At 18.3% G+C, this 13,428-nt stretch overlaps 5 protein-coding genes across 5 annotated transcripts; 2 read left to right on the top strand and 3 right to left on the bottom strand.

The window, feature by feature from the left end:
• Nucleotides 1-259: 259 nt before the first annotated feature.
• On the top strand, nucleotides 260-935 carry PGSY75_1412300 (putative nuclear transport factor 2; the record flags this gene model as incomplete). Its single annotated transcript, XM_018787830.1, has 3 exons — nucleotides 260-339; nucleotides 535-797; nucleotides 901-935. The coding sequence occupies 3 exons, from the start codon at nucleotides 260-262 to the stop codon at nucleotides 933-935; spliced, it is 378 nt and encodes a 125-aa protein (XP_018639202.1).
• Nucleotides 936-2,013: 1,078 nt separating this feature from the next.
• Nucleotides 2,014-4,590, top strand: PGSY75_1412200 (hypothetical protein; the record flags this gene model as incomplete). The annotated part of the gene is made up of 3 exons (XM_018787829.1): nucleotides 2,014-2,155; nucleotides 2,334-4,149; nucleotides 4,281-4,590. The coding sequence occupies 3 exons, from the start codon at nucleotides 2,014-2,016 to the stop codon at nucleotides 4,588-4,590; spliced, it is 2,268 nt and encodes a 755-aa protein (XP_018639201.1).
• Nucleotides 4,591-4,942: 352 nt separating this feature from the next.
• On the bottom strand, nucleotides 4,943-7,855 carry PGSY75_1412100 (hypothetical protein; the record flags this gene model as incomplete). The annotated part of the gene is made up of 1 exon (XM_018787828.1): nucleotides 4,943-7,855. The coding sequence occupies one exon, from the start codon at nucleotides 7,853-7,855 to the stop codon at nucleotides 4,943-4,945; it is 2,913 nt and encodes a 970-aa protein (XP_018639200.1).
• Nucleotides 7,856-8,875: 1,020 nt separating this feature from the next.
• On the bottom strand, nucleotides 8,876-9,838 carry PGSY75_1412000 (putative p1/s1 nuclease; the record flags this gene model as incomplete). The annotated part of the gene is made up of 1 exon (XM_018787827.1): nucleotides 8,876-9,838. One exon carries the CDS (start codon nucleotides 9,836-9,838, stop codon nucleotides 8,876-8,878), a length of 963 nt encoding a protein of 320 aa, XP_018639199.1.
• Nucleotides 9,839-10,911: 1,073 nt separating this feature from the next.
• Nucleotides 10,912-11,910, bottom strand: PGSY75_1411900 (putative p1/s1 nuclease; the record flags this gene model as incomplete). Its single annotated transcript, XM_018787826.1, has 1 exon — nucleotides 10,912-11,910. One exon carries the CDS (start codon nucleotides 11,908-11,910, stop codon nucleotides 10,912-10,914), a length of 999 nt encoding a protein of 332 aa, XP_018639198.1.
• Nucleotides 11,911-13,428: the final 1,518 nt, after the last annotated feature.

The following is a 13,428-nucleotide window of genomic DNA, read 5'->3' as shown; positions in this document are numbered from 1 at the left end:
TTTTGATATATTATAAAAAAAATATATTATTTTTTTTTTAATATAATTTAAGTTTTATTTATCTTATTGTTATATATTATAATATATGTTTTAATATAAGAACAAAATATATTAAACTTTTTTTAAAAAGATTTTTATTTTTTCAGGGTTTAATTTTATTTTATAATATTTGATATTTCTTTAATTATATATATAAATATATATTTATATTTATATACTTAATAATTTTATACTTATTATATATAAATATTTTTTAAAAATGGATATGCTCAATCCACAATTTGAAGAAATAGGCAAGGAATTTGTTAATCACTACTTTCAGTTATTTAACACTGGAAGGTTGGAAAAAAAAAAAAAAAAAAAATAAAATAATATAATATAATATAATATATATGTATGTATTATTATATATCTGTGCTATTATATATATAAATGAGTATTGATTTTATTATTCCTATTTTTATTGTTATTTTTTCATTCATGTTATATAATTTTTTTTTTTTTTTTTTTTTTGTTTTTTGTTTTTTGTTTTAGGAATGAATTGGCTGCATTATATAAAGATATAAGTATGATGAGTTTTGAAAATGATCAATGTAGAGGAACTAGTCAAATAATAGAAAGATTAAATAAATTACCACCAACTGTTGTTCATAAATGTTTAAGCTTAGATATACAACCAACTCCAAATAATGGAATTTTAATATTAGTATGTGGAGATATTATTATTGAAGAAAATAAACCATTAAAATTCTGTAGAAGTTTTCACCTTTTTCCATTACCCAGTGGTGGATATTTTAGTAAGAACAAAATATTTATATATAATTCATAAATTTATTATATATATAAATATATATATATTATATTATTATAATTTTTTTTTTTTTTTTTTTTCCCCTTCAGTTTTTAATGACTTATTCAGATTTTGCATTAGTTAAATTAACCAAAACATAATAGAAAGGCAATAAAAAAAAAAAAATAAAATAATAAAATAAAAATATATATAATGCCAAATAAGGAAATAAAGAAGAAACATAATATAAGTAGGATTACGACTGGATAAATAAACTTTCTGTAATTTCAATATTGCACGTAATTCAACTTATTTATTTATTTTTATTTTTATTATTATTATTATTTTTTTTTTTTTTTTTTTTTTTTTTACAACTAAGAAGGAATATAATTTAAAAGTTGTTGTTCATTTTAATTCATTATATTATATATTTTCATTTTATGGATATCATATATATATATATATATATATATATATATATGTTTATATTTATATGTATTATATTGAATACCATTTATATATAAAAAGAATTAATATATATATATATATATATATAAAACACAAGACCTACAAGAAATTTGTATATGAAAATATATAATGCTTAATATATATATTAATATTTAACTTTTTGATAATAAAATAAAGGATTAATTATTCCCTATACTTAAAATTACAATTCTTTTATATGTTTTTATACTTCCTTCTTCTATTTTTTTTATTATATTAAATATTTAAAAATATATAGTTAATGTTGTGTAATACATATTATATATAAATATTATGTCTTTATTTTTATCTTATATATATATTTAATAATTATAAAGGTACGATAAGAAAAAATAAATAAATAAAATAAAATAAAAATAATTTAAAATGTCCTATTATTTTAATATTAACTAAATTATATAGTATGACAGGGTTAACTCTTAAACAATTTTTAAAGGAATATTCATTTTGTTGTTTTTTTAAAAAAGAAAAGTACATAGATAAATATATATATGTAAATAAATATATATATATATATATATATATATATATATATATTTTTGCTATATAGTTATACATTTTAGACAAATAAATAAAATTACTTTTTGATGGGTCAAATTATATGATATGATTTGAGTTTTGAATAATATAATTATACTTATATATATATATATATATATATATATATTTATTTATTTATTTATATTCCCCTTTTAATTTTATAATTCACTCTCAATATGAGCGAACAAAATATTTCGGGTATAAAGGAGAACCTCAATTTTATTGTGAACGAAGATGAGGAGTTCTTAAACATATTTAATTATAAAAACATTAAATGCTATAAGACTCCCAATTATATATATATAGGACAAGTTAAAGGTACTTAGAAAAAAAAAAAATAATAAAAATAAATAAATATATAAATAAATATATAAATTCATTAGTATTATGATTCTTGTGTTCTTTCATATCATACATTGATTATATTATATATATATATATATATTTATATATTTATGTAGGTATCTATTTCATTTGTTGCTTCTTATTTTTACAGATAATGACGATATGCTTACATTTAAAACTAAGGACGACAATATAAGTAACAAAGATGTAATTAAAAAGTCGCAAACGAAAATGTTAGGGGCACACAAAGATAAAGTTGATAAAAATAAAAATAAAAAAAATTATAATTATATAAAAAATGGATATGGTGCACTAATATCTATAACAAAAAATATTGATGGTTATGAAATTATAACAAATAAATTTATTGGTAATTGGGTTAACGATAAAAGAAATGGATTAGGTTTTAATATAGATATATATAAAAATATATATTATGGATATTATGAAAATAATTTAAAAAATGGTTGGGGTTATTATAAATGGTCTCGAAGTGGATCTACATATGAAGGAAATTGGCTAGACAATATGATGAATGGTAAAGGTTTGTATATTAATAAAAAATGTATATATGAAGGAGATTTTTATAATAATCTTTTTATTAATTCTAAATGTGAATGGATAGATATATTAGAAATAGAAATGAAAAATATGATTAAAAATAATATTATTACAAATGTGAGTAATGATAAAGTATCTAATGATATATATTTAATTATTCTTCCTTTTAATTTTATCAAAATTAATTTAAAAAAAATAGCTACTTATATTAAATATAATTATAATAAAATACCCTTTTTAATATGCACCAAAAAATTTATACAACAAAATAAAGGATTCGATATTACAAAGTTTATTTTTTTAAGTTACTATTTAGATTCCTCAGAAAAATTAAATGATGTAAATATGGATTCTCTTATTTTTGATACCAATGAAAATGAAAAAGAAAAAAAAATATCAAAAAATTATGATGATTCTATTTTGTCAGAAGATAAAGATAGTAATTCATCCTTAAAAATACAAACAAATATTGAAAAAATATTTCCTGATGATAAATCAAAAAATAAGTATTCGAATAAATTTAACGATTTGAGCATAAGTAGCCATTCAAGTGATTCAAAAGGAAAAAATAATTCAACCAGTTCAACTAATTCTAATGATAAATGTAGTGACACAAATGATTCTATTTCTAATAGTGATTGCAGTGATAACTATAATTCAGAACATTCAAGTTACTCACAGATATCTTTACCATCTATAACATCTAAGGAATCACTTAGTAGTATTTTTTCACAACATGATTCAATAAAGAGATGTAATACATATGAAAGTCAGTTAAATAATATACCAGATTATGCAGATACATCATATATATCATCTACTAATAATAAAGAAGCAACACCATCTATAATTGGTTCGAACGAAGAAGGAAATAATAATATACAGGAATGCAAGGAGCATTCATATATTCATATAGAAGAAAATGAAGAAAAAAACAAAAAAAAGAAAAACGAAATAAATAACTTAATTAATAAGTATTTGAATATATATATTGATACAGACAGTAGTTCTAGTGAATATTCTTTAATAACAAGTGATATGGAAAATATAAAAAATGAAAATGATCTGTCAAAAATGAATATAAATAATGATAAGGAAGAATTAAAAAAAAATAATTCATTTGAAAATATAAATACAATACCTGAATCAAATGTATTATATGATGATATAAATATAATTAGAAAAAAAATATCCAAAGATATATCAAAAATAAGGATAAATATAAATCTTTTAAACACATTAAGAAATTCTAATATATCATGTATATATAGAATATGGAAGAAGATAAAGAATTCTTTAAAAATGAAATATCCATTTATTATTAATTTTAATATAAAGAAAAATATATATCAAAATGTTAATGAAAATAATATATCTTTAAAAACATGTACAATACCAGAATGGTGGTAATAAAAATAAATATATTTTATATGAATAATTATATATATATATATAAATAAATATATATATATATATATATATATGTATATACAAATAAATTAAAAATTTAATATTCAATATTACCCTTATTTGGCAGGAATTTGGATCTTTATTTTGGAGAATCTGAAAACAAAATATGTCATGACATTTTCGATCCTTTATATTTTCAATACAGTAAGGGATACAAAAAAATTATGAATATAAGCAATATAGAACAATATGATAAAGAACAAAAAGATAATATGTCTGATATATTTAACATGAAAATGTTTCTATCGACAGACTTGTTGATAGACAATACGAATGACATTCCTCAACTCAAAAATATAATAAAGGATAAGTTTACAAAATTATCCTATATCAATAATTTTTTTTTTATAATTATAGATATAAATGAAATATATTAAATAATGTAATACTAATAATAATTAAATATATTGAAAAAAATAAAATTTACATATTAACTAATCAAATATGGAAATACTGAAATTTAAAAATTAATTCAAAAGATAATGCACATGGAAAATTAAAAAAATATATATTAAAAGTTTAAAAATATGTTAAATATATATATGTATATTTATTTATTTATTCATTTATTGTTTCTTATAATAAGGTACACTTTATAAATCATATGACCTTTAAAAGGGTTATATAAAAAAAAAAAAAAAAAAAAATACACAAAATATATAAAATGGCCAATAAAAGAAAATATATATATATATATATATATATATATGTGTGGTAATATTTAAAAATCTATATATAAATTTTGTTAAGATTGTTTAAACGCAATCTTCTCTCATTTTCTAATTTCATAATATAATCCCAGTGATCCCTATTAATTTCATTGTGTCCATCTGAAAATGCCAAAATTCTAGACATACATATCCAAGAATTTAGAACAAATTGATTTATATCTTTATTTTTTTGTCTTAGTAATACAAATGTATCTGTTATATAATTTGTAATATCTTCCGGTATTTTTGCTGAATGGTTTTTAGATAATATATAATTTATATATCTTCTAAATTGCATTAATTCCTTTTCATTAGGTTTATAATTATTATTGACATTATTATAAAACTCTGATGAGAAAATATCTTTAGTTTGTTCATTTTTTTGATTGTGTGAATTAGATGTTTCATCATTATTTGTGGAACAATTCACATTTTCTATATTTTCATTTTTATGTTCATTATTGGTATCAGTTGAATTATGTTTTATTTTATTATAATGACATATAGGTATAGCTATATCTACATAATGAGCATACATAGATTTTTTTTTGGATAATATTAAGATATTATGTTCAGTTTGGAATATGATATCCATATTAAAAATGAAAGGTATTTCTTGTGATGTTATTAATCTTTCAATACATTGAAAATTTTTTATACTTATATTATTAAGATTTCCTACATCTAAAAGACATTCATCAAATGTTAAATAAGTGTTATTAGCTAGTTGTAATTTTCCTTTTTTTAATTCGCCATATTGATTATTCATAACTGAAACTAGATATTCTGTGTTCAATTTTTGTAATATTAATGGAATATATCTATATAATGGAATTAAATTTTTAATCATTTTATTTAATTTTTTTGCATGTGGTGCTATTCCTTTTTTGTCTGCTTCTTTTAGTAATACCTTGTTGTTATCATTATGAAAGAAAGAATTATTATTTGTTTCCTTTGCTTTCTTAACATCATTTTCTAAATGTGTATCATTTTGTATTTTATTTTGTAATTTTCTCATGTCATCATTTTTTACATGATCGCTGGAACTATGATCATTTAATTTTTCTATTTCATTATTATATAATATATTAAAAATATTTAAACTGATTTTTCCCAATTTTAATTTACTTTCCTTTATATAACTTCCACATAAATAAAAGAAAAAATAATGAGCTACAAGCATATCATTATTAAATGCAGAAGAAATATACATAATTAGGTGATGTCTTAATTTATTAATATCATTAAAAGGACCTTGAGAAATTATCATTGATAAATCATTTTTAAATAATATGCAATTATTTAATGGATTGAAATAATTAATTTTTTTATATTGAAATATATGTATACATGGGTATTTTAAAAAATGTTGATCATAATAAAAATAAAAATTATAATTTTTTTTATAATCTTCAAAGTCTTTAATTTGATGTTTACGATATATTCCAATAATTTCAATTACATCATTTAATTTTAAAAATTCCTTATCATTCTTTCCGTTATATTGACTATCATCATCGTATATTTTAATAACGCACCTAATTTTATTTGAGGTGTTCACAGGAGAAATATTATAAGAGCAAATATTGGACGACAGGTTAGAATGCATATCTAAATCAGTACTGTTAATATAATTATTACTATAATTATTATTATTATTATTATTATTACTATTTGTAGTACTATTATTCTTACCATTAATAATTTTGTCACTTGTATCTATCTTTTTATATCCATTTTTATCCTTATTGTTATCATTATTTTGAGTTTCATTTAATTCGTTACTAGAACTTATATATTCCCTTGAAGAATATATATTACTCATACTATTATTATTATTGTTATTGCTATTCATATAATTAGATATATCCGTTGAAGAGGCAACCGAATCATTAACATCTTCATTATTCATAGGATTCTTTACATCTTTTAAATATACTCCATTTTCATAATCATTTTTACTTTTTAAAAATAATTCACAATTTGAATAAGAAGAAGAATAATCATATAATTCTTTTGTCCATGTACTTTTATTTCCTGGTATGTTAGTACAAAAAAATAAATATCTTTTCCAATATTTATTAAAATTTCCATCGTTTTCATAAAGTTCAATATTTCCAAAGGTATCATTATTTGTTATATCATTCTTCTCATTACTACAAATTTTATTAGGGTCACTTTTTTCATCCTTCTTATTATGTTCATCATTTTTTTTATTTACATCTTCATTATTTTTTAAGAGGTCAACGGTTTGGTCCATTTTATTATCTACATTCTCATATTGCTTATTAATATTAAATTCATAATATTCATCCATACCCCTTTTTTCATTTTCTTCTACAATTTCCCAATTATCTTCAGCATCTATATAATCTTTATATTTCGAACTTTTCATAATAATTTTCCCACTTTCCTTATTTTTTAATTTGTAAATTCCTAAATAACTTTCAGGTGAAATAATTTGTTGTATCATACATGTCCATCTAACTAAAGTAGCATCTTCTATTTCTTCTAAACTTTCCAATTTATTTAGGCAAATGCATTTTTCTACCAATTCATTACATATAAATAGATTTTCTTTTTGCTTTTTATTTTTAGCCATATATATACTATCATCATTTTCTTTATCATTCTCATTTATTTTTACAATACTATTAATATCGATATTATCATTTGAATAATTTTTATAATTTCCATTTTTTTCTTCTGATGGGAAATTTTCTTTATTCATTTCTTCTTTCATATTATTATTATTATTATTATTATCTTCTTTGTTCATATTCTCTTTATTTTCATTATTATCCTTTGCCTTACCTAGTTTAATATATTTATTAACTACAACCCCTTCATCCCAATGACTATCTATTTCTTTGGATCCATATATTTTTAGATAGTCGGAAAAACATTCATCAATTTGATTTAATACGTTCATTTTTATGATCAAGATAAATCAACACTTACTTTAATGTTTTTTTAGTTCAAGAATAATAAAAGATATATACAAAATATTTAATATTTATTATTATTTTTCTAAGAAAAATGTAATATAACTATTTATGATGTACTCATGTATAATTATATATACAAAAAAAAAAAAAAAAAAAAAATTCTGCAAGTTAATAAATGACTCGGAAGATAAAGACCTTATTTTAAAAATAAATACACATAAATATATATATATATATATGTATAATTTTAAATATTATAATATATACATATATTTTTATTTAAACTATATATTAATATTTTTCTCATAAATAAAAAAAAAATAAAAATAGAAAAAAAAAAGATTACATTATATCTACTTATATAAATTACTATTGATATTAATATATAGCCATTTAAGGGTATGCTGATATAAAATATATATTTTTACATTACTTTATTTTCTTCATTTTAAATGAAAAAAAAAAAAAAATTTTAAATATCAATAAAATAAATAAAATTTATAAAATACACACATATATATATAATAATATATATATATATATATATATATATATGTAAATTAAGTAGATATATTGTAATATATATATCTATATAGGTACAAGTTTATTTAAAAAGTTTAAAAATATTTTATTCATAGATGTAATATGAAAACAAATATTGAATTCGCCAAATATATATATATATATATATATATATATATATATATTAATTTATTATAAAGGATGGCCAGTATTTAGCCTTGTATTTAGTGTTTTTTTAATACACTAGTAAACATAATTTATTTTTTATATTTTTATATCATCTTGACCTTATGTTTTTATAGTATGACATTTTAAGGATCCCTTATAAAAGAAATTGAAATAAATAATGAAAAATAAATATACATATAATATATATATATATATATATATATATATATATTTATGTTTATTTATTTATTTATTTATATTTATCAAATAAAGTGTAACAAATTATATGCCCATACAAATTCATATATGTATTTTTAAAGATCTGGAGGTATGTTAGCTATAATGTCCTTCAAATATGCAGATAATCTATATCCAGCCAAAACCATTTGGCTGTTTAATATTTTTTTTGTGTTTATAACAAAATATTGGTTAACTGAATATTGTTCATTCCTTTTTAAATCTGCCAAAGGAAAAAACGAATAAATATTTTGTACTGCAATATCATAAGATTCATTTGCTATATCTTCAATATATTTTATTTTATCATGAGGTAAAATTAATTTGTTACCAAAATATTCTGGTGGATAAGAACTCATAAGATATTTAGCATCTCTTTCTATATTTGTCATATTAATATTAGGCCATTGCTTTTTTCTCGTTTTAAATATATTGTCACATAAATAATGCAATTTATTTATTGATCCCTTATAATTAACAGAAATATTTGTACCACCTTTATCTCCATTTGGATAATTAGAATTAAAAAAATTGATTGCGTGTAAAGGTTGATGTAAATCTGCAAATATATGAATAAAAAATCTTAAATAAAAATTATAAGAATAATATGTTCCATGACCCAATTTTTGACGAACCTCATTTAATATTCTGTATATATGTTTCAATATGCCCATTGCATTATGCTTTCCTTTATGTGCACGTAAATGATAAGATGCTATATTTATTTTCATAGGGTTATAATTTAATTGCACATAATGCCATTCATTAAATATATCTAACAATTCATTACGCCTAAAATTAAAGGAATAAGACGTTCTTTTAGGGTTGTGAGGTTTTATATTATCAGCCCATACAGAAGCTGTTATAGGATTATCAAAATGAGAGTCATTTCCATTCTGAAATATTCTATTCAGTATCTCTTTTTCATCATCGTTTAAATTTATATAAGCTATATAACTTATTAGCATGTGTGGTTCATCTGACCAGCTAGCTATTATATTAACAAATACACATATACATAATAGGAACCAAATTATCATTATATGATATTATATAATAAAATTATTAAAACTGGTGTGCACAAGGAGAATCATGTGATGATATATTTAAAATGAGGATAATTTAATGGAAACCAACAAATATATATATAAATAAATATATATATATATATATATATTACATGGTTACTCCTTAAAGACATATATCAAAAGATATATAATTAAAGTAGACAATTTAAAAGTGTAATAAATTAAAAAAAAATATACATTCTTGAAAAACTATTTATATGAACTTAACAAAGGGTGAATAAAACAAAATATACGTAATATTATATGTATATATTTATATATGTATTTTTTTTTTTTTTTTTTTCTTATTTGATCAAAAAAAAGAAAATTCTTTCTACGAAGGTTAAAGGACTAATAATATGCACATTTATATTTCACATTTCTATGATAGATTAAATATTTATTAGGGTGTGATGAGAAAAAAAAAATATATATATATATATATATATATATATATATATATATAAAGACTAGATTAACAACCTTCATTATAATAACGAACAAATATTTAATGTCTAATTAAAAGGAAGAAGGAAAATAAAATTTATAATAACAAGGAATGTAAAAAAAAGCATGTGCGTGCATAAATATTCTACCATATAAATATATATATTATAAAAATTATTCCACCTTACTGAAAAAATATTTTTATTTTAAAAAAATAATAATTTATCCTGTGGTGCATAAAAAAAAAAAATATATATATATATATATAATTGCATATTTTTAACCTTAATATTTTTAATTAATATTTCTAATTGTTGTAATATTCTAATATGATCATAAATTAAAGAATAAAAAATAAAAATTAAAAAATAAAAATAAATAAATGTTAATAAATATTATTATATGTTAAAAATATACGGTTCTAACAATATATATATATATATATATATATTTATTTATTTATATATGTGTATCATTTTAGAGATTCTTTTATGATGGTTTATTATATGTTATATTATACAAATATTACAATAGATATGTAAGGTGTTTATTAAGGTAAAGGCACACATAAATACATACATACATATATATATATATTTTTATAAATTATTTGATATATTTGTATTTATCAAATCGGGTGGTACATTTTCAATTATAATTTTTAAGTAGTGTGTTAATCTATAACCAGCTAAGACAATTTGTTCTGTCAACATTTCTTTAATATTATTTATTGCAAAATCATTTAGAACATAAGTAGTATTTTGATTTAATGTATCAAGAGGAAAATTAGAATATATATGTTCAACAGCTAAATCGAATGTTTCATTAATAATAAAATCTATATATGAGTAATTATTAAATTCGGATTGTTTTAATCTGTCAGCAAAATAATCTTTAGGATATAATTCCATTAATTTTTCTGCTTCTTTATTAATAATATCAGATGTTAGATAAGGCCAACTTTTATTTCTTTCTTTAAAAATACTATCACATAAGTGATGTAAATTTTCTACTTTATCATTAAACATAATAAAAATATCTGTACCTCCACGATCTCCTTGTGGAAAATTTTTATTATAAAAACTTGATGAATGTAAAGGTTGGTGTATATCTCCAAATATATGTATAAAATATCTTATTAGAAAATTATATGAAAAAAAGGTTCCGTGATTTTCTTTTTTCTTAACATTCTTTAATGATTTAAATATACTTTTTAAAATAGTTATAGCATTATCTGTTCTTTTATAATATTCTTTTTGATACATATCTAATTTTATATTTGTAGGATTATAAGGTATATTTACAAAGTGCCATTTATTCATTAACTCCAAACCATCAATTCTTCTAATTTTATTAGGGTAATTATAATGAAAGTATTTTATATGATCAGGCCATACTGAGCCCAATACTGGATCATTAAAATCTTTATCTTCCTTATAATTCTTAAATATATGATCTAAAACGCTTTTCTCCTCATCATTTAAAAACTTATAAGCTATGGCACTTACTATCATGTGTCCTTCATCACACCAACCGGAGCATCTTTTGATAAATATTAAAAACAAAAGAGTACAAAATATAAAGAAAAGATTGCTCATTTGGAGTTATAAATACACATAGGGGGGTATAAAATCAAAAGGTTGACCAATAAAATTAAAATTAAAATATAAAATGTATAAATATATATATATATATATATATATATATATATATATATTAAATATAAAATAATATGAAAATATAAAAATATATAATATATATATTATATAAATACATATTAGCCAGATATATATTAGTGCGCCTTGAAAAATCTACATTTTTTTCTTTTCTTTTTATAATTCTAAAATTTATTAAAAAACAAAAATTTAAAGAATAAAACTTAAAAAAAATACAAATATTATATATAAAAAAAATATATATATATATACTTAATTCCTAAGACTTCAAATTATATATAAAAAATTAAAACAATATAAAACAATATAACCTAAATATTGTTAAAGAAAATAAAAAAATTGAATTATTACATATTTTCTCTATAACAAAAACAAGTAAGGTTTTTTTTTTTTTTTTTTTTTTTTTTTTTTTTTTTATAATGCAACCAAGAAAGCAAAATACAATAATAATAAATATATAGAATAAAAATGTTTAAGTAATATGCATTATCATATATTTTATAGAAATTATAAATATATATATATTATATCTATAAATATATTTTTTTAAAATATATTTTATTATTTTTTTATGTTGTTTGGTACGGTATATTATATAAATTATTTAAATAGATATATATAAATATAAAACAAAAAACATATATATAAATTCTTCCTATTTTTTTTTTTTTCGTCTTTTTTTTTTTAATTACAAAAAAGAACAAGGATTTATAAATTTATTAAAAAAATATAATAAAAAAAAAAGAACTATAAAAAATAAACCATTGCTTACGAAGCTGTTCTATTAAATGTTATTATATATATATATATATATATATATATTTATATATATATAATATATATTTATATGCAATAAAAATATTTATTAAATATTATGTAGAAATAAAGAAGGATCTAATATTGAAAGAAAATTAAAAAAATAAAAATATAAAAGTAATTAATTAAATAAAATAATAAAATTATAATAAAAATATTTATTCATATATTAAATATATATATATTGATGTAATATTTAATACATTTTAAAGAAAAAAAAATTAAAAAAAAAGGAGAAAAAAAAAAAAAAAAAAAAAAGATATGTTATTATAATATATTATAATGTACATATATATTATAATATATCTTTCTTATTACCATATGTGTAAGTTATATATAAATTGTGCTTGAAAGTTTTTATATTAATAAAATAACAAAAAAAAATATAAATATAAAAAAGAAAAAACAAAATACAAAAAAGAAAGTATAAATGTTTATGTTATAATTATAAAAAAAAAAAAAAAAAAAAATCTTATTAAAATTCAAGCATTAATTATATTGTATTCAAAAATATGCTTTAAAGAATTATAAGAAAATGCCCTTGTTACATATGAGGAAAAAATATCAAGCATATAATAAAGAAAAAAATATTATAAATATTAATAAAAAAAATAAATAAAAAAA

Source organism: Plasmodium gaboni, chromosome 14, assembly GCF_001602025.1.
Source record: "Plasmodium gaboni strain SY75 chromosome 14, whole genome shotgun sequence".
Classification (NCBI taxonomy): domain Eukaryota; phylum Apicomplexa; class Aconoidasida; order Haemosporida; family Plasmodiidae; genus Plasmodium; species Plasmodium gaboni.
The sequence above is the reverse complement of the archived record's forward strand: the minus strand, read 5'-3'. Positions and strand labels throughout refer to the sequence as shown.